Here is a 24546-nt window from a genome sequence, read left to right on the forward strand (position 1 = left end):
GTAAATAATACGAAGGTCATTTCTCTAGCTATGCTGTTGGGATTCTTGCATCTGAGACAGTTCCCTGGCTTATTTATTCCCAACTATGCTTTAATAGATGCTTTCTGCCACCTACTGTTGCTTTGCAGCACTGCTCTTCTCCCTTTATTTTAATTTTAAGCTTGGCTTTCTAATGCCCTGACCTGCAGGAGTATTTTTAAAATTCCATTATATCTAAGTAGTCTAATTGATTTATTTTTTCCTTTTATTTGGGTTAGTTGTGTGAATGCTATATATTGAAGAACTGGGGTTTAGTGATGTAAAACTGTAGGACCACAATATAACAGCATGAATATTAATATGGCTATTGATTCTAGGCAAAGTAGTATGCACTAAATTTCAGTAAGACAGTACGCCAAGGTAGCAAAGATATATATATTTTTTTGTTGTTGTTTTTTTGTTTAAATCAAAGTGTCAGCTGAAATCCTAGCAGTTTTGGCACAAGTAGTGCACTTCAAATTTCTGACAATCAGTACATGTATGTATTTCACTTGCCTCAGCCCTCAGTTAAGCTATTTGTAGAATCACAGACGCCAAAACCTGATGCCCCCATCCCTGCCACTATGGTAATACGTCTTCTAACCAGTCCTTTGTGATACCAAGGCAGTCCGCAACTCTATGATGTGATGTGATTTGATACTCTACATGAAGAATATCTGAAATGACTAAAAGTGATGGGGAAGATCTGTGCTACTGGTACCTGACAGTGTCACAACAGTGCTCGTGTGAAGAAACTGTTTTCCTTCCAGTCGTAACTGTTGGCAGTGACATCTGGGGGATAACGAGTCCACCTCCAGTCTGTATATTGAAGTGCTGCTCATGATATGCCACGTAGCTTTAAAGCATAGATGTTGGCCGCACCTGTTAACTCAGGGTTTCTGTTCATTCTAGTTTGTGCTTCCATTTATTTCTATGATGTCAAGCCATGGGGCTTAAGAAAGGAAATCAAACACGCTGCTTGGCAAATGTGAACAGCAGTGTGGGGAGCAGTCTGTAGAAAAGTTGCAGCAGACTTCAGCTTTCACAGGCTTGCAACTTAATGCAGCAAATCACTTTAAAGCTTGATATAGAATAATTTCAAAATCTGTACACATTCAAAGGTATTAGTTTCTAAGATAGTAATGTAAAGAAGGAATTAATTGTGCACTGTCATTAACATGGCTATGTCAGACAATATATAAGGTTGAGCTATTTTGTTTCACGTGGTGAAATGAATGACCCCAGCACAGCTGTGAAAGCAAGGCCATGTGTACATTGGTAAAGAGAACGCTATGCCTGTAAATTAACAATGCAGCTTATTGCTGTGATGAGCAACACTTTTTTTCCCTGTCACCTGTAACTCGTGTAAAGTTTAATATCCTGTGTAAATACAGCCTACCACAGTAATTATAGGACAGTTAATCTGAGCCCTTTGTCACCTCCCCACCTGAAAACAATGCTTCTGTCCTCTAGCAGCATAATGGAAGTTGCTAGTTTTCCAGTGTGTAAAGTCAGGTGGAAAACTTGCTGGTGAACATCTTTTGTAAAGACACCAACTGTGTGCTCTCCCAGTATGCTTTCCCTTCAGTAGCATCCGTGCAAGTGTGTGTTTGTCAAAACCCGTGAAAAGGTGTTTGCTGTCCTGTTGAAATTAATATCTTTTGGCTAGACGGGCTTTTTGGCTTTATTCTGTGTATTTATGTGGGAGCAGCCACTGACCAGGTTTAATGGTGGGGATTTTCACAAGCAAGCAGAAGGAGTTGTTCTGTTTCAGGTGCTAAAGTACTGCAGCCTCACCTCCAACACCCTTCCTGCCTGGCAAGGAACATCTCTGAGAACAGAGGTAAATTGACATTACGCTTATCAGCCTTCAGCTGTAAGCTGAGCAAAGCAACTGAAGTTGCTTTCCTAGAAGCAGAAGTAACAAAGCACACAAAATAACACAGAGCATGGACAAGCAGTTCAAGCAAATGAAGGGTGTTTGCTACTGGTTGGCCACGAGGAGGGGTGGATGTGATTGTGTTGGGTGAATGACAACTGGGGAACAGAGACAGAAACTGTTCCTACACTGCTGCGTGGGATCTGATTGCAGTGCATGTGCCTGGATGCTCCAGGAGACGGACACACAATGCTTTTCAAATTAGCACTCTGCAGACTGCCTCATCCCCATCTTCTGCTTTTTACTTGCAGACAGTAGAAAATCTTTGTGGTATTTTTCAGTTGAACTCCTCCACAATGGGTAAAATTTCCCGTTCTTTGTATCTTTCTACAGTAGCTTATTTATCAGCCGAGCTGCTTTGCTTATGCAGAAACTTTGTGCCAAGAGGGGAAGGTCAAGCCTGAGAAGGAAATGGCCTTACACGTGCTTTGGATCTACTGGTTGCTCAGTGCCTATCGTGATTCGGCATAAGTACCTTTGCCTGTGTATTTACTGTCAGCTCTAATCTTTGCATGGGTTTTCTTGGTTTGACAAATATGATTTAGTGGATTAATAACTGTTATTCCTTCACCCTGTCAGCAGGCCATAAATCAAAGGGAGAAGCATTTTGAGGTCTGGCTCAGCAGCGTGCTGCAGCTGGCAGAGCAGGAGCAGCCTGGCACTGGCACTGGGAGGCTCCTCTTCCCTCACGCGTGCAGGTGAGCTACCGCCTGCTTCCCCAGCGGCACTTCGCTTTGTATTTTCACATATATTTAACGTGCTGCGACTGCAGCCTTACGTGTGGCGAGCTGTAAGAGCGGGCTGGCTCCGGCCGGGCAGCAGGCGCCGCTTATCGCGCAGGGCCGGCCCGGCCCGGCCCCCCTCCCGCCCGGTCTCCCTCCCTGCCTCCCTCCCCGCCTCCCTCCCCGCAGGGCCCGGCTGGCTGCGCACCAGGCAGGCGAGTGCGGGGCTGGGGGGGTGGGCGAGAACGGTGGGGAGGGGGAGGTGGGGGTGCGGCGTGTCCCCCTCCCGTCCCCCCCTCCGGGCCATCGCGGCTGACAGCTGCCGGGCTGCTGGCCCCTTGGCTTCTGGGCGAGCCCGCACGGCTGCCGGGCGACCGGCTTGTGAGGCCCGGGCCGCGTTGGCCGGGGCTCGGGGATTCACCCGCGGCTGGGAGGTGAGGACGCACCTCTGAGCCGCGGTGCCCCTCGTTAGCCGCTCTGGCTGCGGTTACCAGCCTTGTTCTGGACGTGTCTTTATCCATTAGAGGTTGGCTTTATTTAATCGCAGCCATTGATACGTGCAGAGCCGTAACCCAAGACAACTTTCACCCTCGGAGCTTGTTCGTTGTTTGGGGGGAGGTTGAGGCTGGAGCCGAAACTTCAGTGCGTGTGGGTGGGTTGTGGCTGCTCTGCGTTGGGTTCTGCACAGAACTGGGGAGCGCTTGTCCTGTTCTGCTGAGTCTGCCGTGTTGGGTGGAGATGGCAATTGGCTAAAATGCACAAAAATATTCGGTTATAATGCATCAGTTAATAAGCCCGTTTTTAGTAAGGTTTCTCTTTAAAGCAAATTAAAACAACAACAACAAAAACCTGGCAATTGTTCCCTCCATGATGCTTGTAGAAATGTTATTTGTTTGCTTTTTAAGAGCAGCTTAATGAAGATAGTTCTTGTGTTTTGCTTTCTTGGTCTTTTAAAGGTACATAGGTCACTAATTCTGTAGGGGTGCTTCCTGTATTTGTTAGTTTTTAACTGGGAAGTCAGGATTCTATTGATACTGCTTTAACCTGCTCGATGGCATGCAAGCACCAGGTAATATGGAGCTCTCAAATTAGAGTACCCAAACTAGAGGACTGGTGTGTTGTTGATATACCTGTTAATTTGAGAGTTTAATATGAAGTATTTTGCTGTTTGTTTTTAAACACCTGTCTGCAAATGGCACTTCAGATTGTTTGTGTGCTCTAAAACAACTTAAAAGCAACATACTGCTGCATTATCATCTGTTAGACTGCTTGTAGTTAGGGTACGTCTTTGTGTGTTTGTAAGGTATGCTTACAAACATGCTTACTTCAAGATCTGTTTGGTCAGAGAGAATAATTATTCCTTACTTAGCACTACAAACATGAAGTTTTCTTCTGGACATGCTGTGTATTGTCAACCAGCAGGCCACAGTGCCTGTTCTGCTGGTTTAATAAAACCAAACCAAAACCCTGCTGCGTTCATGAGCTTGGGGAAACAGGATGTACTTCTACAAACTGTGTCACAAATGGAAGTTGCGTAAATTACTCGTCGCAAAAATTCCCCTTTCTGACTCGAAGAGAGCACGACACATCTAACACCAGCTAACTTTTACTTCTAGGGCTACAACTTCCTCTGCATGCTTGAGCAGGTTGTCCACGTCTTTAAAGAACAGCCTGCACGAGATAAACAATAAACAGCCTTCTAAAGTGAAACTAACTCACTCGAGAGTTGCTGTTTTTGTACAGGGAAGAGGATGAGAAGAATGTCTGTATCTTGGAAACTTTCTTTAAAACAAAGTGAATAAAATTGTTTTTGCAGAGGACACCTCCCATGTTTACTCTCTCCTTCCCAAACTAATTATACTCTGAGAGGTAATAATGGGACTTCTTAAAGAATTTAGGGTATACAGAGGTGAGGCTAATATAACACAGAAGGTGCAGAATGAATTGGTCAACTATGTCTAGTGTAGCAGAGAGTTCTTGGAGTTGTCCTTGGATTTTATTTATTTTTTAATATTTGAAATTTCTGTTCTAGATTTCAAACTCCTCTCTATAAATGCCATAAAGGAGTTTTACCCTTTAGAAGTGAAAAAGCTGCAGTTCTTGCCTGGTGATTCAAGGGATTAAACAAAGTCGGGCAGGTGAAAGTACACATGAAAATCTTGTCATAAGTTGATTTTCAGGTTATAATGCTTATTCATTCTTTATTGGCAATGCAGCAATAAGGAAATGAATTAAAATGAGTTTATACTTGTTTTATTGCTGAAAAGCTAAAAACTGATATTCAACATGTGCAGGCAATGTATTCAGAAGAGGGATAGTTCTTTTTTACTCTAGCACAGGGAGAGAAACATGTTTGGAGATTAACATTAACTGACATTTAGGTAAAACGGTTGCACTATCCCCTTGACTGCAGTTGTCAAGATTCCACCGCCTCCTGGTTCTGACTCTTCCTTGTCACGTGAAAAGGTGCAGCTCTAGCAAGTATAAGGATGGATTTCTGACCTTTGCTTCCAGCTGCTTTACTGATACAAATGCTAAGAGGTGATCATGGACAGAGTACACCTATTTTAGGCGTACTTAAAGATCCCAAATCTTGGAAGATGTAAACTCTTGTTTCATTGAACTTTGTTTTCCTGTCAAGCCTAAGGCTCCTTCTCCTGCAACAGCAAATTAGTACACATGCCCTTGCATGTAGCACTGGAAAACTTGGCATGCTTGCCATCATGGCTTGCATCCCTGAGAGGTGGGGAGAAGGGGAATGTCCACTGTGTGCATATGCTGGTCTACGTTGGCATTCAAATACAAATGTAATGATTTACTTTCCAACAGTGGAATGGCACTTGGTATGTTTACACAACTTGCTTGTTCAGTATTTCAGTGATCTTCAACATTAAATCCTACAACTACACCACACTGCAATCTAGGAAATCCTTTTATTTCTTGTGGCACTCATCTCTTCAGGGTGTAGTGATATTACAGCTGGTGTAACAATAAATGTTAAAGCAAATGCATCAGCTATGCTATAGCATCAGATGCACTTTCTTGCCAAAATAAGCTGAAAAATTTATTACCCTTTGTTAGAATTAATTTGCTTGTAGGAAATTTTAATTTCCTGGCAGAGGCCATGATTAATTTTTATGTTTTTCCCAAATTGCTTGCAATCAGTCTGCAAACTTAGTATCTTGGCTGTAACAGAGGTTTAGTATTACAATTCTTGCCTTGGAGACTCATCTAGCCATATAAATAAATAGGAACTCTGCCTTCTGTCATTAACTGGTACCTTTCCATATCTTGCAGCTTCCTGCTTACTGAAAGATGGCAGCAATTGGAGTAGCGCTCTCCTGTTCCTGTCTCCGTCCTGGCGTATGGCTGCTGAAACCAGGAGCACATACAATGAGCTCCCTTGGTTTACATACAGCTGCCAGGTGTGCTGCCAAGGATTATTATGAAGTACTTGTTCTGGGTGGAGGCTGTGGTGGAATCAGCATGAGTGCTCGGATGAAGAGGAAAGTGGGGGCAGAAAATGTAGCTGTTGTTGAACCAAGTAAGGTAAGACTTCTCACATTGAAAGCAATAAGCATTTTATATATGTGACCAGTTTGATCCGGTTCTTATCCTTCTTCAGCCCCACATATTTTGAACTGTGGAGAGGAAGCCAACTAACCTGCCTTCAGTAAGCTTCACATGAAATTTGTTGCTCCATCATAGAGATGCGTGCATCCGTTCAGCTTTGTCAGGCAAAACTCTTGGTTATTTATACAGCTCTTTGGTTGAGAATAGCACATTACTACCTATTTGAAGTGATGTACCTGCATCAATTAAACTGTTCTTAAATACTGGTCAATTAAACTGTTCTTAAATAGTCATTTAAACATTTCTTTCAGACTCATTACTATCAGCCATTGTGGACCCTGGTTGGTGCTGGTGCAAAGCAGCTGGAAACGTCTGCACGTCCAACAGAAAGTGTAATGCCTAAAGGTGTTGAGTGGATTAAGTCTCGAGTTATGGCACTGGATCCAGATAAGAACTGCATCAGGCTAGAGAATGATGTCAAGGTAATAACATCACAAAAACGTTAGTCTCAGTCACTTATTCAGTGTTTGTCCGTCACTTGCAGATCTCCTTGGAACTACCTATGGAGCAAAACCTTCCCAAGCACTGAGGAGGCTAGGAAATTTGCTTAGTCTTATGAGAAGTACTTGATCCTAAAATCTATTTCTAATAATTATTACAGGTAACTAGGTTAGAATAACCTCAACTTAAGACATCATCATCATGAGTCTTCTTCCTCTTTATGGAGAACTGAATACAAAAGGTGGAATAGTTTGCTCAAAACACTTGGTTTCCTGTATAGCAAAATAGTGTGTAGAACTCTTAATGCAGTTAGCATTTTAATGATAAATTATTATTACAGCTTAACATTTACTTTCATAATGCCTGGCTTTATGACTCTATTGCTGTCAGACATCTTAAATTTTCTTTGAGATAATGTTTTGTTTGTTGGTTTTGTTCTTCTCTAAAATATTTTTTTTTCCCTCTCTACAACAGGTATCTTACAAGTATCTGATAATTGCCCTTGGGATTAGTCTGCATTACGAAAAGGTACTTCTTTTATAGTTATCATGTTTTTACTAGTTTTAATGGCATTATATGCCTTCATGATTCACTAATGTAAATGTTTTTTTCAGTATACTTTTTTTTTTTTTTTTTTTTTTTACCGCAGGATACTACAATGCTAGTATGAATCAAAGAGCCAGAAGGCAGCCTAATGTATTAAGTGTGTCCCTCCACATATTTCTATGTAAAAAGTCAAATTACCCATGGCGAGGTCTTTTAGGGTAGCTTTGTGGCACCTCTATGGCAACACCAGGTGATGGGACAGCAAGTTAAATGTGAACATCAAGTATAGTCTGTAATGAGACAATGAGATATGCAGACTGCAGTCTGAGGCATCTCTAATGTAAGCAGAAATGAGGAACACACAGCAGTTAGTAAAATGTGTCTTGAAGAATCAATTTGACCCCTCTCTACCACCTTTTTTAAAGGGTACACTTCAAAAGGAACCAGCTGTTACATCTGTGTGTGAATAGGCCTTTGGACCCTTCCCATCTATTAGTTTTCTTGTACATTTTCTGCAGTGGCACTCAAACTCATGGTATGGCACCAGAATAATCATAGCACTGCATAGGAAGAGGAAAACACAAAGGCAAGGTGTTGGAGTGATTTGACTCTCCTGGCTTTAACCTGCCCAACATATGACGTAGTAACTAATAATGTATTTGACTCTCTTTTTGAGTAGCTCCTAATGCATACACAAAGAAACAAGGGTTGTTAGGCTGCCCAGGGAAGTGGTGGAGTCACCATCCCTGGAGGTCTTTAAAAGACGTTTAGATGTAGAGCTTAGTGATATGGTTTAGTGGGGACTGTTAGTGTTAGGTCAGAGGATGGACTCGATGATCTTGGAGGTCTCTTCCAATCTAGAAATTCTGTGATTCTTATTTTCAAAAATACCAACTAGTAGGTTTATATTAGCTTTCTTTTTTCCTTAAATATCTGTTTCTTAAGTCTCCATTTAATACTTGATGATGAAGACAAAATTCTTGCTGTCTGTAATTTAAACCTTTGTTTTCTTTTCCTTAGATCAAAGGCTTGCCTGAGGGTTTTCATCACCCTAAAATAGGTTCCAATTATTCAGTTCATACGGTAGAGAAAACATGGAAAGCTTTGCAAGATTTCAAGGAAGGAAATGCTATCTTCACTTTCCCAAACACTCCAGTGAAATGTGCAGGGGCTCCTCAGAAAATCATGTATTTATCAGAGGCCTACTTGAGGAAAGTAAGTATTTTCCTCTCTCTGATAATGTCTCTTACCAGATATGGAAGGCTTTTGCTAAGAGGTTTTTATCATCTGTAAAACAAATAAAAAAAAACACATGGGAGAAATAAGACTCAGGATTATTAAATGAAAGTGACCAAGTTGCCTTTTCTGTTATTAATGTTTACTAAATGGAGCTAACTGAATTGTGCGTAAGCATTTTGCATTTATTTATTACTGGAGAAACTTGCAGAATTCAGAATTCATACGGAATGAACTGCTTAACCTGCTTCTGGTGAGCTACTGATACAACTGTTCTCAGCCTAACTCCAGGTGGTACACTAAAATCACGCTGGCTGATAGTGTCATTCTTGTTGCTTTAAGTAGCCAGTGCCTACTAAAGCAAGCTTAGTGGCTAAATAAAGCAAGCTTAGTGGAGCTTCAAGTAGAAGTGTCAGGCTCCGTATATGTTTTAAAATTACATGATCAACCTACTGGGTATCTGAATGATGCATAGAACTGACGGTTTCAGAATGCTACTACAGATGTTTAACCTGCATACAGCATTGTTCAACAAATTGCAGCCATCTCTTTTCCCTAGCAATTTCTGTGGGGGACATCATCAGTATCTTACTCTGAAGGGGTAAAGAATCATAGGAATTAAGGTACAAGGATGTATCCTGTCTGGCTTCTAACATGCTGTGAAATACTGTGTCTGAAAAGTTCTAATGTTACTACTACATTAATTATTGAACTGCACTGTTCTATTAACTTCTCAGGACTGTGGCATTGTTCTCTTGCTTCTGCTAGCTTATCTTTGCAAATACAAAAGGCTCACTTGATTTTTCTGTGCAGACAGGAAAACGACCCAAAGCAAACATACTGTTCAACACTTCACTCGGTGTCATATTTGGTGTTAAAAAGTATGCTGATGCGTTGACAGAAATAATAAAGGAGAGAAATATTACTGTTAACTATAAACGGAACCTTGTTGAAGTTCGAGCAGACAAGCAGGAAGCTGTGTTTGAAAACCTGGACAAACCTGGAGTGACTGAAGTTCATCAGGTGAGAAGCTTTCAGGCCTCTGGCTTGGTCCTTCTTCTTTGTATGTACTGTAATGTAACTGCCACAGTATAACAATGTAATCTGTTGCTCTATTGGTACTGCCATTTCCTCCTTGTAGTACCTTGTCGTTTAATTTCAGAAGATTCAAGTTTGAAACTAAGGTGGAAAGAAGCGGGGGCAGGGTGGATGACTTAATAAACCATGCCTGAAGTCCTGTATGCCTTGTTAGTATAATTTGGGAATGTCTCAGGCATATATATGGAGGAAAGAAAACTTCTGTTAGGCCAGTTTACATGGAGTTGCCTGATAAGGTTCATGTTAATAAAGAATTTGGAAAGGATGCACTTCAAATTTGTGATCAAAGTTACACTCTATATACCCGTGTTTAAAATAAAAAATAATTCTTCATACTGTTTTTAATTCCTTACATCAATACAAGTATGATTTGCTCTGATAAACTAGACATTTAGTGCCTTTTCTGTCTGTCTAGTATGAGATGCTTCATGTCACACCTCCAATGGGGCCACCTGATGTACTCATCAACAGCCCTGTCTCGGATGAAATCGGCTGGGTAGATGTAAATAAGGAAACTCTACAACATAAAAAGTATCCTAATGTTTTTGGCATTGGAGACTGCACCAACCTGCCAACATCAAAAACTGCTGCAGCTGTAGGTAAAGGCCTGTGCGTGTTTGTGTGTGCAGTGGGAAGTGTGGGAGTGACAGTAAGCTTTTAAATCAGACGGTTGTTTTGTTTGTTACTCTTTAGGCCTGAACTTCAATTTTCTTCTATCTTTCTAAAAGACTTAAGTCTCCTGGGCCAACTGATGAGCTGAAGACTGTACCGATGCCATTAACCCCCCAGTTCTCATTTTAGATGCCTGACAGCTTGACTAATCCTATTTTCTGTGGTCACAGAATGACATAAAATGAACGTGCTACTCTTGCATTGTCATTTTTCAGTACCCAGACTTTCTACTCTATCTTAGCAGCTCATGCATATGTGTCAGCTGATAAGTCTACTGAGGAATCACGTGTTCGTTCTTGGAGTCACAGCGTCCAATATAAAAATGCTTTGTATGGTCTTGTAACTTTAAAAGAAAGAAAATCAAATCCAAGGGTCTATAGAGTAATGTGAAGAGTGGTATAGGCAACTCTTGCAGCAAACTTCAGTGTGCCAGAATCTTCAGTGTTTGGGAAGACTTGACAAGTATAATTCAGCATGGCAGAATGGGTATAGGCTAAAAACATATAGCTCAGGTTTTGTTAAGCCTTCGCAGTTGGAAACAATGAGGCCAAAATGTTACTGCAAGTACGATTTTTTTTTCCTTTATGTGGGACTGTACAATTTGCAGACTGATTTGACATATATGTTCAATTACAGCTCAGTTGTCTAATGCTACGAGCTACTACTGTTTGCTTAGCAGTATGACAGTAATTGCTGTCTAAAGCAATTTGTCTAAAGTAGAACAACAGTAATTACTGTGTAAAGCAAAGCCTTAATACACTTTTTTTTCTTCTCTTCCTTATCTAGCTGCCCAGTCTGGAGTGCTTGATAAAACTATTTCCCTGGTAATGAAGAACCAGTTGCCAACTAAAAAGGTATCTACAGCTTTTGTCTTAGGGGGAAGTTGTCTTGAATGTTACACCCACCCTCATGCAGGAATTTCTGCTAAGACAGTCAGTTAAACTGCATGAACTGAAGACAGAAAGGGCTTCATGACAGCAGTAGAGGTGCTAAACGGCTAAATACTGATGTCAAAGTAGTAATTTCATAGCACAATTCATATTTGTGGTATTGTCTTTAAAAGCATGATCTATTTCCTTCCTTCTGATTTGGAAGAAGTTGAAAAGCTGATTGGGCTGAGTTCATTGACAATGCAGGTGGACTTAATTGGAGTAAGAGTGTTGGCTAGTATAATCCCTACTCCAAGAAAACCCTCACAAACCCTATTATATCTGTTCAGCTTGTCTCACATGTTCAGAACATAAGATCATGTTCGAAGGAGTTAAGTGGAAGGTCTTGTACTCCAGAAGCTGTTAAGCCTGTGGCTGTCTTTTTTTTTTTTTCTTTCTCTGAGAGAGCTCTCATTTTAGGCACAGCTCCTCAGTTAATATTCCTGGGGTACTGACCTGAGTATCAATCCATACTGCAGTGAACCCTTGGAAATTATTAAGACTATATTTAAGAACCTGTTTATATTCTGTCCGTTAAAGCCAGCACCAGCTCTTGTCCTTATCTACTGGTCATCTTTTCTGCTGGTTACAGTAATAGCCAGCAATTAATGACACAAAGCCCTTTAGGCAATTGTTTAGGTACATTCTAATGTAAGTAGTGTCATTATGTAAATATACAATCTGCAACTGAAAGAAAATAGCTTGGTTATGATGATTATCAACTCTTAATTGTCAGCCTTTTAAGCCTGCTAGAATTAACACTAAGTGCAGAAACCTCCTAGAACCTTACTTTGGTATATTAACGTTAATCATTAACTTGCAATACTTAAGCATCTAGCCTTTACTCAGATGAACATAAATGGTGTATTCTTCCTTCCAGTATGATGGATATACTTCCTGCCCGCTAGTAACAGGCTATAACAAGGTCATTCTAGCAGAGTTTGACTACGATGCTCAGCCTTTGGAGACCTTCCCCATTGACCAGAGTAAGGAGAGGATAACCATGTACCATATGAAAGCTGATATGATGCCCTTTCTCTATTGGAATGCACTACTCAAGTAAGTATTTTAAGTCTGAGGAGGCATAGATGGTGTGATCATGCAGAAGAAAGCCAGGTACAGGTACCAGTACCTGTTCTGGATAACAAGCTCTTTTAAGAACAGTAATTGTACAGTGAACTTCAACTTCGAGCATTCTTTGCTAGTAACAGGGGGCTTGTGCAAGAACAATACTGAATTTTACAAAAGGACAACCGTTGGCCCAGTTGAAACAACCTAGCTAAAGCAAAACTGATTCTCCAAGACAAACCCCTAGCATTCCTCTCTTAGTAAATGGAAGTATCATAAGGGAGTAAAACATCTCTCTCCCCCCACCCCCCTTACACATGCAGATATGACTTTGATGTGACGAAACAACTTTCTCCCTTTCTAGGGGATACTGGGGAGGACCAGCTCCTATCAGGAAGCTAATGCATCTGGGCTTGAAGTAAAGTAACAGATAACAGCCAAAACTCTTGGAACAAAAGGAGTGGCCATACTGCACAAGTACTCATACTCCCTCTTGGACAACCACTTAATAGACTTTTTTAAAGGAAGCAGCTTTTATACCAAATTCACTTTCTATCTACTAGGGGTTAAGCCTTACTATACACTCAGTGCTCTTCTATGTAAACCAAAGCCTTAAGCTGATTCTGTATGTACACTGGAAGTTGAAGTTAAGTTTGAGGTTGCCTTAAACTACAGAATGCTACTGACATTTCTACAGCAATCATTGACTATAAATTTATATAATGGAACAGTTTTTCAGTGACTCTGCACACTAGTAAAACCAACTCGCTCTCTCATTTTTGAGGAGCCTCAGTCCAAATTTCTTCAGCAAAAAACATTGCAGATGGACTATAGAAATTAGTGCAGATTAATGAAAGGAAAATAAATCTTACTTTTCCAGATTTGTTTAGATACATCACTATAACCCCAACCTTTTTCCTCAGATCAGACTCAGCATAGTTGCACTATTCAGCTTCTCTCTTACCCTATCAATTACAGGAACTTGTTTCTCCAACTAATGTAAGCAGATGTGTTCATAAAAATCTCCTACACGCTAATTCCCCATATAAAGCTTTGTGTTTTACATATACCTGTGTCACGTAAATATGTATTATGTACATTAGCAGTGTTGTGCCAACTAGCATCACCTTTGTTATGTCTTACTACTATAGTTTATGAACATAAATAGAATTCTCAATAGACAGGAGATTGTGAAAAGACAAATCAGCTGAGGACATGTACTAGGTTGAAGCACAAATTAAGACAACAGCTGAGGGGGAAATACTTTTTTTTATTATGACCATGTCTAGCTCGGTTTCAGGGGAAATTGAACAAAAAGTCAAATCCAATAACTGAGTCTTCACAGAAGCTGGAACTTTAGTAGCAGTCAGGTAGACAGCTCAGAGCAAACAGGAATCATCTTCAATCCCAAGCAACTTATTTCTAAACAGGAATACAGACATGAATGTATTTGAAGTTATAGCTTCACGGTTTTAAACATAGCCATTTAAAGGGTTGCTTTTGAGTTCCAATTACAAGCATGAACACGTACCTGCATGTTAAGTAATTCTTCAATCTTATTTTGGATCTGTCCATACACCTCATTGAACAGCTCCTCCCTTGATTTTGTTCCATTCAAGTGCACTTAATGTAAAATAAGAGAGCTATAATAGAATCATGCTTCTGTAAGCCTGACAGATCCTGATTTAATAGGGCATGCACCTGACTTCCTAGAAAAATACACTCCATGCAACAGTTTCAACTCTTCTCTTACACTTAACTAGCATGTATATCCTAAACTTGACAAACATTTCCCTCAAACAATCTTACAAAAGTACTTTTGTTATTGAAGGCTTACCCACGTCAACACCAAGATCTTCCATTATCTTCCTGTGCTTCACGTACATAGGCCAAACGTGGCCATCAAACAATCCAGGTGGATCTGGTACAGTATAATTCCTCGAACTGTAAATTAAGACATTATTATTCAAGAGTAGTCTAGTTACTGTTTAGGCAAATGACATATCATGTACTCATTTTTTCTACACCCTAGCCTGAATCTGTTGCATTCAGTGTAGTTTATGAGCTTAAAAGTTAGTCTTTAGCATCTCTTTAGCATCAGCTGAAAACAGATACAGCTGCAGAGATACTGAAAAAAAAAAGTTGGAGTTTGATGGGCTGGTCCAAAGCATGCAAGACATAGAAAGGATTCCAATAAAAGACTGATCTTACACTGAGCACTGGTCTCATGTACACAATAGTTTGTTAGAAACCTTTTGGGCTTGTCCAGTGGAAGAAGCTACAGTTTTTCAATACAGTAGCTGCATTAGTGTTAATCCTTTCATATCTAAAAAAAACTTTAAGGAGAAAGAAAGTCTTGAGCTGCATAAGACAGGTAGGAAAGGCAGCAAAGGAACTTACACAGATAAACTTACCTTCTTCTCCTTTTACACTCTTCATATGGAATGGAAAGAAAGTACCGATGGTGGAAAATATCAATCAGTGGCCTGAAAGAGACACATCTGGTTGCAGCTAATCTGTTTCATTACTAGCAAGAAACAGAAAGGTAACACTACATCCATGTTCTCTGGAGCTGTCTTCAGGCTAGTGACACCATTAGTCAATATCAGCTGCTAACTCTTGGTTTAGAACAACACTTTATTGTGTTAAGTCACATAATTAATATAAAAATCAAGATATATGAAATCATAACTTGATTACCTGTAGGTGTAAAGTAGGAAGCCTTCAACAATAAGAATGTGGATTGTTTTATCTCCTCCCTCCCTGTCTGGTGAGATTTGGGCATCCAGCGTGTTGTTGATCCCATGAGAACGTTCGAACTTGACTGGGTTTCTTACCCAAGCATTGATGGTATTCATCATAGCCTCCATATCTAATGCGCTAATCACTAAGACAAAACACACAACTGCCATTAACAAGCAATTAAACATCATCTAGCAACAAAGTCAGTACACAGAAAAATGCACGTAAAGGATTAAAGTACTTAAAGTTTTTGAGTTACACTTTGTTTGATAACACCATAACAAAGCCTTACCATCATACTGTTTAAACCCATCTTCAACTTCTATTTCATCTTGAGGCTGAAACAGCGATAAGAAAACACCTGCTTGGTCAGCACAGCTACCAGGGAGCTAGATCCCCATTTCAAAGCAAGAAAAACCAAAAACAGAAGAACTGAAGCGTGAAGCTAAAAACCAGAAATCTTAACCCTCCACCAGGCTTCCCTGCACGCAGATAACAAGCAGGAGTCCCAGATAACCGCTCTGCAGCCTCCCACCGACACGGCCGCTCGCCTGCGCCTCCCGCGCCCCGCCTCACCTTGAAGAAGTCGTCCTGGTGCACCACGCTGCAGTTGGGCAGGGCCTGCATCAGCTTGCGGGTGAGCGTGGTCTTGCCGCCGTTGGTGACCCTGAGGGAGCGCGATGGGGGCAGCTCAGCCCCGGGCCGCCCCCGCCCCAACCCGCCCCGGCCCGGCCGCCACACGGCGCCGCCCGCCCCAGCGCCGCTCACCCGCCGATGCCGATGACGATGCTCATGGCGCGGCCGGGAGCCGCCCGTCCCGGCTTCCGAAGCCTGAAGGGGTCGGGGCTGGGGAAGCCGGCGCGGCCGGGAGCGGCCACCTCGGTGCCCGAGCTGGGGCCCGGGGGAGGAGGAGGAGGAGAAGGGAGGAGAGCGCCGGGCGCCCGCCGTCAGCTGCGGGGCCGCGCCATGGCGGCAGCGGGGAGCAGCAGGGCCGGTGCGCGCCGCGCCGCAGCGCTCCGCAAAGGACCGCGAGCCCCCGCTGCACGCGGCTCCCCTCCTCCGCCCGCGCGCCCATTGGGCGGCCTCCGCCCCGCCGCGGCCAATGGGGAGCGGCGCGGCGCGGGGAGGCTCGCGCCCATTGGGCGAGGAGCGCTCGACTCGCGCCCGATAGGGCCGCGGCTCGGCCGCTCGGCGGCGTTCATTGGAGGGGAGGTGGCCGCGCCTGGGGCTGCACCAACGCGCCCTAACAGCGGGGGGGGGAGGAAACCCGGGGGGTGCGGCCCAGGGGCCCCCCTCAGGCGCTGCGGTGGTTCGGCCCGCGGGACGCCCTGCCCCTGGCTGTGCCGAGGGGCCCGCAGGGAGCTGAGGCGGGGCCGCCCCGCGGGGCCTGCGCCCGGGCTTCGGCGGCCCGGGGCCCTGCCAAGGGCGGGGCGCTGCTGGGCCGGGTCTGCCGGGTCGGTCATCGGGCCTGGCATCGAGCGAGCTGCCTTGGAGGCACCGCAAGTTTCACGCCATGCTCAAAGCTAGTTAAAGCAAGTTTTATCCACAAGTTCCACTTCCCATTTTATTATTTATTTTATTTTATTTTATTTTATTTTATTTTATTTTATTTTATTTTATTTATTTTACTTCATTTTATTTTACTTCATTTTATTTTACTTCATTTTATTTTACTTCATTTTATTTTACTTCATTTTATTTTACTTCATTTTATTTTATTTTATTTTATTTTATTTTATTTTATTTTATTTTATTTTATTATCCCAGACCATGCCAGTCAGCTCTGTAACCACACAGACATTTCAGGATTTTAGCACAATATAAGTAAAACGAGCAAAGTCAGGATAATGTCAGGATAATGCACAAATTCCAGGCGCAGAACAAGGAGATCTTGAAGGGCAGCCAGCCTGAAGCACTGCTCTCCCCGTCAACCCAGTGCTGACAGAGCCGGAGGGATGCAAAGGACAATTGGGCTCAGAAGGTGCCAGGATTGAGCAGCTCGGTGTGGGCAGGGCAAGGGAGAGAGGGAGTGAGGAGAATCTTATCGAACAGAGATAGAGCGCTGACGGCATTAAACCAGGATGCTAGTTCGTGTCCTTGCCAACCACGGTGCATTGTGCAAATTAACTACAGCAAGAAGCCCTGGGCCCCTCACCAAGGTCAGTCTCCTATTAGGAGCGTGAGCCTATCTTAAGGAAGTGGCAGAAACTGGTCCTGCAGATGGACAAGGGCCAAGGAGCAACTGAGTCTGCGCAGAGACAAGAGGTCAACTAGCAGTGACGAGGAAGAGTCATCAATCTTCATCCCCACGACCCCCACCACATACACTGTGCAAGCGCAGACGGAGGAGTTTATGGAAATGACTCCTTGGAACTAGTTTTAATATGAAGCAGGGATAGGTTGTCAATATGTATAGGCACATTGTGAAACTTCACGCATATGTAACTCTTTGCTGCATGTAATCATGGCAAACTGCTGCATCAGGTGCACACGACTTTGGTGGGACTACCCCCGTGCTGCCCAGCGCTGAATAAACAGCCCTACTGTACAAGGGGATTGATTGTGGAGTCCGCTTCCCGCGAGTCACGGGGGAAACCAGCCTGCAGCTGCGGTGAGGTATCAGCTGCTGACTTTGCACTCGTTGCCTTTCACCAGCAGCTTGAGTCAAGGATTCGCCATGACCAGACATTGAGTCTGTAGGGCAATTGTGGAGAATAGATGCATTTAGTCTGTTATTAAGATTATGGTGCTCGTCAATGGAAAGGGGAGATCCTTTTATTTTCATTCAGGAGAACGTTCTACACTTCATATAGAATTAGTATATCGTATTAGTAATATAGTATAAGTAAAACACAGAAATATTTTCAATACTTTTTAATGCATAGCAATGGTGGGACTGTTACATTCAGTGAAATATATCAAAATATATCTTAACGTTCATAAAGCTCTGGGGCACTTTAACTCCACAGACTGCAGCATGGCTGTGTATCCTGCCCATCACATTCAACATCTGTGTCTGTGTGTGCTAGCCATTTCCCTGGCCCGTTGTCCCTCTCTTCTTGATGCTGTTGCTGCTATGGGGAAAAACAGAGAAAAAGAACAACAGGATATTGTCTGGTTCTGGTCTGTGTGCCAACAGTTACAAAACGTTGTTTTCTCAGTTTTGGGATTCTTGTTGGCGTTTATTAGTCTTGGGCGAGCCTGAGCACATTAAGATGTTTTTTAAATTCTTCCAGTTACTGTGGAAACCTTGAGTCTCCAGGAGGAAGGCGGTGTCCCGTGCCCTTGTGCGGACATTCGTGTTCTGGAGGATGACACCCTGACTCATGCAGAGGAAAAGAAGAGCCCTGTTGCAGAGCACAACAGGAAGACATTTAGCACTACTCTTTGCCAGGATGACACCTGCAGGGCTGCTGCAGGAGTGGAAGTGAGCCACGGACTGGATGAGTAGCGCTGAGAAAACTGCATTGCTGTACAAATCTCTTGCCAAACCAGAGCGCCATTTTGGCTTCCATTCTCCTTTTCTGACACCTGTAGGTAAGCATAAAGTGCACTGCCAGATAGACTTCTGCAGCAAGTTACCAAGCAAAGGAATCATCCCGGGGTGCAGATTCACACCAAAGTGGTCTAGCTTAGCTGTCAGGATTATAATCAAGGAATATCAACTGCAAATGTGTTGGGGTTGCCAAGGCAGGAGCTGGCTGCTTGCCAGTGCTTGAATGAGGAGGTGGCACCCAGCAGGACACCTGAAGCCACGGGTGACATGCAGGTATGTGCTGCTGAGGCTGAAGGCTGCAGGGTACAGCAGGAGGAGAGCAGGCGTACGGCCACTATTTTGGGATGGGGATGTTCCCATGTCTAATTTGACTCTGGTAAACTCATTTCACCCCCAGTAAGTCTGCTTTCAAAATAGGTTATTAGGGGACAGTGACACACTTTGTGATTTTTAAGAAAATCTTAGCTTTGATAATCATCTTAACGTGCAATAAACCCAAATAGTCTGCAACTTCTGTGAAGTGTGGGCAAAAGCTTTGGTTTCTGCATGTTCTCGCGGTTGTGGGGACCACTGTCCCTTCTTTGCTGCACCCATACAAGGCATTAGGGGTGATAAAGGCCTTTGTGAGAGGATGAAGTAGGGTGAAAAATGGTAATTTTGGCAGATAGTGAGTGTATTAAAACCACACAGGATAAAATGGAAGTTTTCATTTCTGCAATAATGTATCATATCACCTAAAGCTAGGACGCAGATGTCACAAACACTTTGAAAGATAAATGGCAGAAATTTAAAAAATCTGCTTGAAGTGTGAGAAGTGATAAAGCGAAATAAAGCTACAACGGTGAAAGAAATTGATGTGCTAATTATGTAATTGTGGGGCTACATAAGAAATGCCTATGATAGGGGGAGTTTATGGGAATGTCTGGGCTCTGTCTGAGGACCTGGTTCTATTGCCAGTATAAAAAGCTCTTTTTTTCTGGTTTAATGGCTTTTTGGAGTTAAAGAAGTTCAAAGTAAAAAGAGCTCTATGTGTCTGTGAAGAGCAGCTATGTAAGACATAAGAATACTTTGTTTTGCCAATATTTGTGAAGCTTAAGCATTCAGTCCCTTGTGCTTCTAAACTGTTCTTTCCGGAAATACTAAATAGTTGAGAAGCTTTGGCCAGCTCTAGTTACAACAGGGTCATTGGCTGTTAAACAAGACTTAGTTTAGTTCTTGTATTGCTTTAATTACACTTCCTTACAGAAACTAGAATATATTCTACTTTCTGTCTGGGAATAAATATGCATGCTTCTTCATGCTGTTTTCTGATGTGAACATACTGATTTTTAAATTGATACTGCTGCTCTATGTAAGTATGTCTGAAACAGTTCTCTTACAGACTTGTTTCAGTCTTGTTGAGATGTCTGGTGCTCAATAACTGTTACCAAAATTTTAGTATATTACTAACTATTACCAATATTTTAGTATAAATTAAACAATTTATTTCTAGGTATACTCATCAGATGCTTTCTATGATCTTTTTCTGTGAATCTGCTCAAGCAATTCTTTCCTAAATTCACTTTAGGAACCACATCTTGGTCCTTGTACTGCTTTAACTCCCAGAGAAATAATTAAGTAACAAGATTGTATAACCTACTGAAAACATAATGACTGAATTCCTGGTTTGTTTTTACTGGTGCAATGGTGAACAACAACAGCTGGTAGGTAGATGCACAACTTCTATCTTTTATCACATTTGTCATTTTATCTCTTGGTTATAATATAAAACACTTTCACTATCATGTTGTTTTGATTAAATTAGACTAGATAATGGAAAAGCTAAGAATGGACGTGTTATGCTGTGTTTAAGCTCTATATGTTTTTTCCCAAAACTTTGCCTGTATGATTGTTTGCAGTTCTCAGACCCTATATGTAGGGGGACTGACTTTTTCAAAATTCAGGAAAGCTTTTGCTAAAAATCAAGTAGCAGTAAGAAAGGTGAGTTTGACCCTCTCATAGTGTGACCAGTGTGAAGCTTCAGCCTGGTTGCCCCAAAGAGTCACTGGGGGGCAGAACTGACTGTATTTTTAATTTGTTTGCCACTCCTTGTTTCTGTCTGAAAGCTGCCTCATATTTTCTGAGTAGAAACACATCTTTCTTCTTATAGAAGAGGTGTCGGAGACTGGACTGGAACATGATAGGGGAGCCAATGAACTTTGCCCACAATGCTCATTTTGGGACAAGAGAGATGAGTAGTGACTCTTCATCAGTAAGTGTGCACTCTCGAATAAGCAGGAATCTCAGCTCAGTAGCCTGTAGAGCCACTAAATACTGAAATACTAGATAATATCATAAAATAAAAAAACATCTGTCTTCATGTTCACCCTACCTCCCCCCATCCCGAATTGCTTCAGAACAGAATTGCCCCTTGGTCTGTAAGCATAAAATACTGTAGAAGATATGTTCTACAAAACAGTCCATCCAGTCCCCAGTGTCTTTACATGTGAAGAGAACCTTTGGGATAATGATTCTGTGGGTGGAAGCACTTGATACTAGGTCCAGATTTCACGTCACCCAAAATCAAGGTTGTCCCGAGGTAAGAGATGTAAGAATAGTTGGATTTTGGACAGCAATATCCATTTTGAACACTGACTTAACACAGAACTTCCAGGTTGTTTTTTTCTTTTTTTTTTTTTTTTTTTTTTTTTTAGTTGCTATTTCTCCTCATTGCTGTTGGAACCCAGCACTGTCTGCTTCTTCAAATTTATGCTTTTGGAAATTGCTCTGACAACCAGACTTTGTAAGATGAATGTTCTAATTCTAACTCACTCTACCCCTTCTTTGTCTAGACTGCATCAATTCAGGACCACATGAAGTCTAACGGTGGTTATACAAATGGCACTTCTGCAACTGCTGAGCTATAGGAAATTGAAAGAATTTTGACATTTGCCCTGTCTTAAGAAGATCTCCTGGGCTGTGCTTTCATCTTCTCTAAAGCCTCTTTATCATGAAGTAGAGAGAGTACTTGAATTATAATAGGTCAGTGTGAGCGTTTGCGTTCTTTGCACAATAGCATTCTGAAGGAGTTACTGGAAATTATCCTGAAAATGGTCTGTTGCGGTAGTGTTGTAGTAGCAACAGTAATTTGTCACTGGATGACTTCCTGGCTGTTCCAAAAACCTCAAAGTTGTCTTGTAGGATGGGATTGGAAGCTGACATGAATTGTCTGGGGTTTTGGTCTCTCTCTTCCCCTCAGGAAGCAAGACTGATTTTTTTTATTTTTATTTTTTTTTTAATTGGAAGGTAACATATTTGCACTTTGTATGTGGGCTAAAATGAATTTCTAAGTAGGATCGTGTAGCCTATAACACGTTACCTAATTTTTGGATGGCTTACAATTAAGGTGTTAATTTACTGAGCTATACTTCAGTATTTTTCTCTGTGACTTTCAATAGCGAACCAACTCTAATATGATGTAACTAGCTGAGTCTGCAAAACCCAGTGAAACTTCTGCCTTGCTGTGATAACACTTTTGTAGCTAAAAAGGCAGGTTTTACAGACCTGCCCACTCCCAAATGAGGCTTAGAAAAACAAGCATTTCTCTGTTACTAGTCTGCCTCTCCTTTTTATGTGCACTAGTATAACTGACAGGTATTAATACAGCAAAACTAATCATATTAGGTATCAGTTAATTTGAAGTGCTACAACATGCTCAAAACTTCATGCTAATTTTGCATGAATTCTAGGGAACTTCAAGCTAACTACATTTAAGATCTCTCTGCATTACCTATCTGTAATGATAACTGCACAGAACTGGAAGGGGTATCTCTTGCTTCTGTCTCCTTAATTTCAAAACCATTTTCTTAGATGAACTGAAGTCTTTCTTATATATGATTTTAAATTATATGGGTTAAATTAACTATGATAGAGCTGGGAGAATATTAAATGGAAACTGTCTCTTAGAGTTTCAGCACTTCAAAAATATGAATATTTAGCCATACCCAAACTACAGTTTCTTTCTTATACCATTAGTAAGAACTGACAAAACTGCTGAAATAGAGATTTTCTTTTTATCACATCACTGACAACTGTTCTCTGACTTAAAATTATGAATGACTGCCAGTGCAGAAACTTTAAGTTTGCTGTCGTGGGATTAACTAACTACACTTGTTTAAATTACTGCCAAATCAGCACCAGTTACAGCCCAAGTCAGTGCAACTCTCCCTTTCTTGCTCTAGGCATAAGATCATCCTTATTTTTAATGAAAAAAAAAAAAAAAAAGGAACAAAAAGTTTTGCCAGATAGATTTTTGGAAGACAGATTTTTTTTTTAACTTCTATGATTATGTTTGTGGCTTCTGATACTTTTCAAATTGGCTTTGCTTAAGTCTTAGTCTGCCTATTCTGAGTATATTAGGTAACTTAAAACATGAAAAGTAGGTTTCTATATTATAAAAAGAAACATTTTACCCATGCTTCCTTCCCATATTTCATCTTTAAGGGCCAAAGAGGAAGAGAATGCTACTTTCTGTAATAGTCAACAGCTGATCATCGCATTCAGCAACCACATAAAAGAGTAAAAGAAAAATCTAATGTCCCACATCTTTCATAGGACAGCAGTGATAAAGAAAATGGGTTATATTTTTCTTAACACTACAAGAAAAGCTAGAGAGTTAGTATTTCCTGAAGACTCATTCAGTATATTTAAGAATAGAGTGCTGCATGCATGACTACAAATAAGTTGGGGATCAGGATAGTTATTCTTCCTATAAATAAATCAACAGAGATAATTCTGTTTTTCAGCTTATTTGTAGAAAAATCCTACTTCTTATTCTGTAAATCAAACAGCATTACCTAGTGTAAATATACAGTATACAGAATATACAGTATTATCTAGGACTACATTAAAATTAACCAAGTAGTCATGTTATTAAAAAAAAAAAAAAGTTTTGCTATTGCATTATGTGCCCTGTTCTTTTTTTATATAATGTAAACAAGCATAAAAGCGTGTCTCAGGTATTTTCTTTGTATAATTAGAACCCTTATTTAGCTCTGGTCTGTCATATAACCTAGATAGGTTTATACTGAGTTACAATAAATCTGTTGAATGAGGTACTTGAACTCTTTTCATGTTGTCCAAATCTTGGTATTCTTCTCTGCACTGAAGATACGTTGGTCAGGTGGGTGAATCAGCATGGTTTGAAACTTTATTGTGCAAAATCACATTTCTCCACTAGAGAGCACAATTTTCTATCAAGTCTCTGACAACTGCTCTATGCAGGTTGTTACTTCAGTGTGGGGTGGTTTTTTGTTGTCGGGGCTTCTTGTTTATTTTATTCCAGTCAAGTTGAAAACAGCAAATGACACCAAAGGGTCAAACCTTTTAATCCATCTTTGTAAGCTGTGACAAACTTACACCAACACTGTGATGTGGCAATGCAATATTAACTGCTGTGACTTGATGGAATTTTTATGGTATCTTTTTGTAGTCAAAAATAAAGTAGCTTACAAGTGTTATAGGATTAAGTCTTTTATATGTAGTCTGCCAGAGTCTCATCACTGTATCTGTGTTTTTTTTTTTTGTTTTTGTTTGTTTTTGTTTTGTTTTGTTTTTTAAAGATAAAGGGGTGGCAGGGAGTAGCTGTTATTTTAAACACTCTCTGTCTTACCTTGTGATGCCCCTGGTAGGCTTTACTGACTATTTAATACTTTTGCTTAAACCTGTAGTCAGTATTGAGAAGATATCTTGATTGTTCACAACCTAATATGTCCTTTTATCTCCTGGAATAGCTTTGTGAAGAATACGTAGTGTCATGCTATGTTCCAAGTTACCCTGTAATATGGCAACTTGGGACTCAAACATGTAGGGCTAGCTCCTTGTATGGTCCCACCATAGTGGACTACTACTTGCTTCTGTAATTTCCACTCTGTATGGACAATTATTGTTTGAGACTAATAAATTCTCTTAACCTTATTGTACCAGCAAAAGTAAGCATAATTTAATAGTGCTAAATTCCAGGGAGGA

At 41.3% G+C, this 24546-nt stretch overlaps 3 protein-coding genes across 8 annotated transcripts; 2 read left to right on the forward strand and 1 right to left on the reverse strand.

Annotated features, from left to right (window-relative positions):
• The first annotated feature begins 1529 nt into the window (after nt 1–1529).
• On the forward strand, nt 1530–13369 carry SQOR (sulfide quinone oxidoreductase). Of its 3 annotated transcripts, none has more exons than XM_038185195.2 (10): nt 1530–2655; nt 5977–6228; nt 6564–6734; nt 7228–7281; nt 8320–8514; nt 9349–9558; nt 10049–10232; nt 11092–11159; nt 12115–12293; nt 12667–13369. In XM_038185195.2, the coding sequence occupies exons 2-10, from the start codon at nt 5995–5997 to the stop codon at nt 12722–12724; spliced, it is 1353 nt and encodes a 450-aa protein (XP_038041123.1). In that variant the 5' UTR covers nt 1530–2655; nt 5977–5994; the 3' UTR covers nt 12725–13369. The 3 variants fall into 3 exon arrangements, with proteins under 3 accessions (XP_038041123.1, XP_038041122.1, XP_038041124.1); XM_038185194.2 differs by lacking the exon at nt 1530–2655 and adding an exon at nt 2739–2894; XM_038185196.2 differs by lacking the exon at nt 1530–2655 and adding an exon at nt 3627–3748.
• Nucleotides 13370–13552: 183 nt separating this feature from the next.
• LOC101800436 (nicotinamide riboside kinase 2) lies at nt 13553–16069 on the reverse strand. Of its 2 annotated transcripts, none has more exons than XM_027467048.3 (8): nt 15813–16069; nt 15621–15711; nt 15337–15382; nt 15003–15189; nt 14717–14788; nt 14140–14246; nt 13834–13925; nt 13553–13724 (listed from the first exon to the last, which is right to left on the reverse strand). In XM_027467048.3, the coding sequence occupies exons 1-8, from the start codon at nt 15836–15838 to the stop codon at nt 13719–13721; spliced, it is 627 nt and encodes a 208-aa protein (XP_027322849.1). In that variant the 5' UTR covers nt 15839–16069; the 3' UTR covers nt 13553–13718. The 2 variants fall into 2 exon arrangements, with proteins under 2 accessions (XP_027322849.1, XP_027322848.1); XM_027467047.3 differs by having other exon boundaries at nt 15337–15433; nt 15813–15981.
• A 726-nt stretch (nt 16070–16795) lies between these two features.
• Nucleotides 16796–23361, forward strand: LOC113844975 (CDC42 small effector protein 2-B-like). Of its 3 annotated transcripts, none has more exons than XM_072043500.1 (5): nt 16796–17660; nt 18281–18813; nt 20108–20243; nt 20690–20791; nt 21372–23361. In XM_072043500.1, the coding sequence occupies exons 3-5, from the start codon at nt 20190–20192 to the stop codon at nt 21444–21446; spliced, it is 231 nt and encodes a 76-aa protein (XP_071899601.1). In that variant the 5' UTR covers nt 16796–17660; nt 18281–18813; nt 20108–20189; the 3' UTR covers nt 21447–23361. The 3 variants fall into 3 exon arrangements, with proteins under 3 accessions (XP_071899601.1, XP_071899600.1, XP_071899602.1); XM_072043499.1 differs by having other exon boundaries at nt 16799–17660; nt 18281–18581; XM_072043501.1 differs by lacking the exons at nt 16796–17660; nt 18281–18813 and adding an exon at nt 19437–19891.
• Nucleotides 23362–24546: the final 1185 nt, after the last annotated feature.

This window comes from Anas platyrhynchos, chromosome 11 (assembly GCF_047663525.1).
Source record: "Anas platyrhynchos isolate ZD024472 breed Pekin duck chromosome 11, IASCAAS_PekinDuck_T2T, whole genome shotgun sequence".
NCBI lineage: Eukaryota > Metazoa > Chordata > Aves > Anseriformes > Anatidae > Anas > Anas platyrhynchos.

What these genes read in the sequence shown, in the direction of transcription:
- LOC113844975 (XM_072043500.1), top strand. Translation starts at nt 20,190, where the DNA reads ATGACTGAATTCCTGGTTTGTTTTTACTGGTGCAATGGTGAACAACAA. An exon ending in ATGGTGAACAACAACAGCTG is followed by an intron (nt 20,244 to 20,689) that starts GTAGGTAGATGC and finishes TTCTTCTTATAG; the next exon opens with AAGAGGTGTCGGAGACTGGA. An exon ending in TGAGTAGTGACTCTTCATCA is followed by an intron (nt 20,792 to 21,371) that starts GTAAGTGTGCAC and finishes TTCTTTGTCTAG; the next exon opens with ACTGCATCAATTCAGGACCA.
- SQOR (XM_038185195.2), top strand. Translation starts at nt 5,995, where the DNA reads ATGGCAGCAATTGGAGTAGCGCTCTCCTGTTCCTGTCTCCGTCCTGGC. An exon ending in GGCTAGAGAATGATGTCAAG is followed by an intron (nt 6,735 to 7,227) that starts GTAATAACATCA and finishes TCTCTACAACAG; the next exon opens with GTATCTTACAAGTATCTGAT. An exon ending in AAAAACTGCTGCAGCTGTAG is followed by an intron (nt 10,233 to 11,091) that starts GTAAAGGCCTGT and finishes TTCCTTATCTAG; the next exon opens with CTGCCCAGTCTGGAGTGCTT.
- LOC101800436 (XM_027467047.3), bottom strand. Translation starts at nt 15,838, where the DNA reads ATGAGCATCGTCATCGGCATCGGCGG. An exon ending in GAGTGTAAAAGGAGAAGAAG is followed by an intron (nt 14,247 to 14,716) that starts GTAAGTTTATCT and finishes CTTAATTTACAG; the next exon opens with TTCGAGGAATTATACTGTAC. An exon ending in AGATCTTGGTGTTGACGTGG is followed by an intron (nt 13,926 to 14,139) that starts GTAAGCCTTCAA and finishes TTTTACATTAAG; the next exon opens with TGCACTTGAATGGAACAAAA.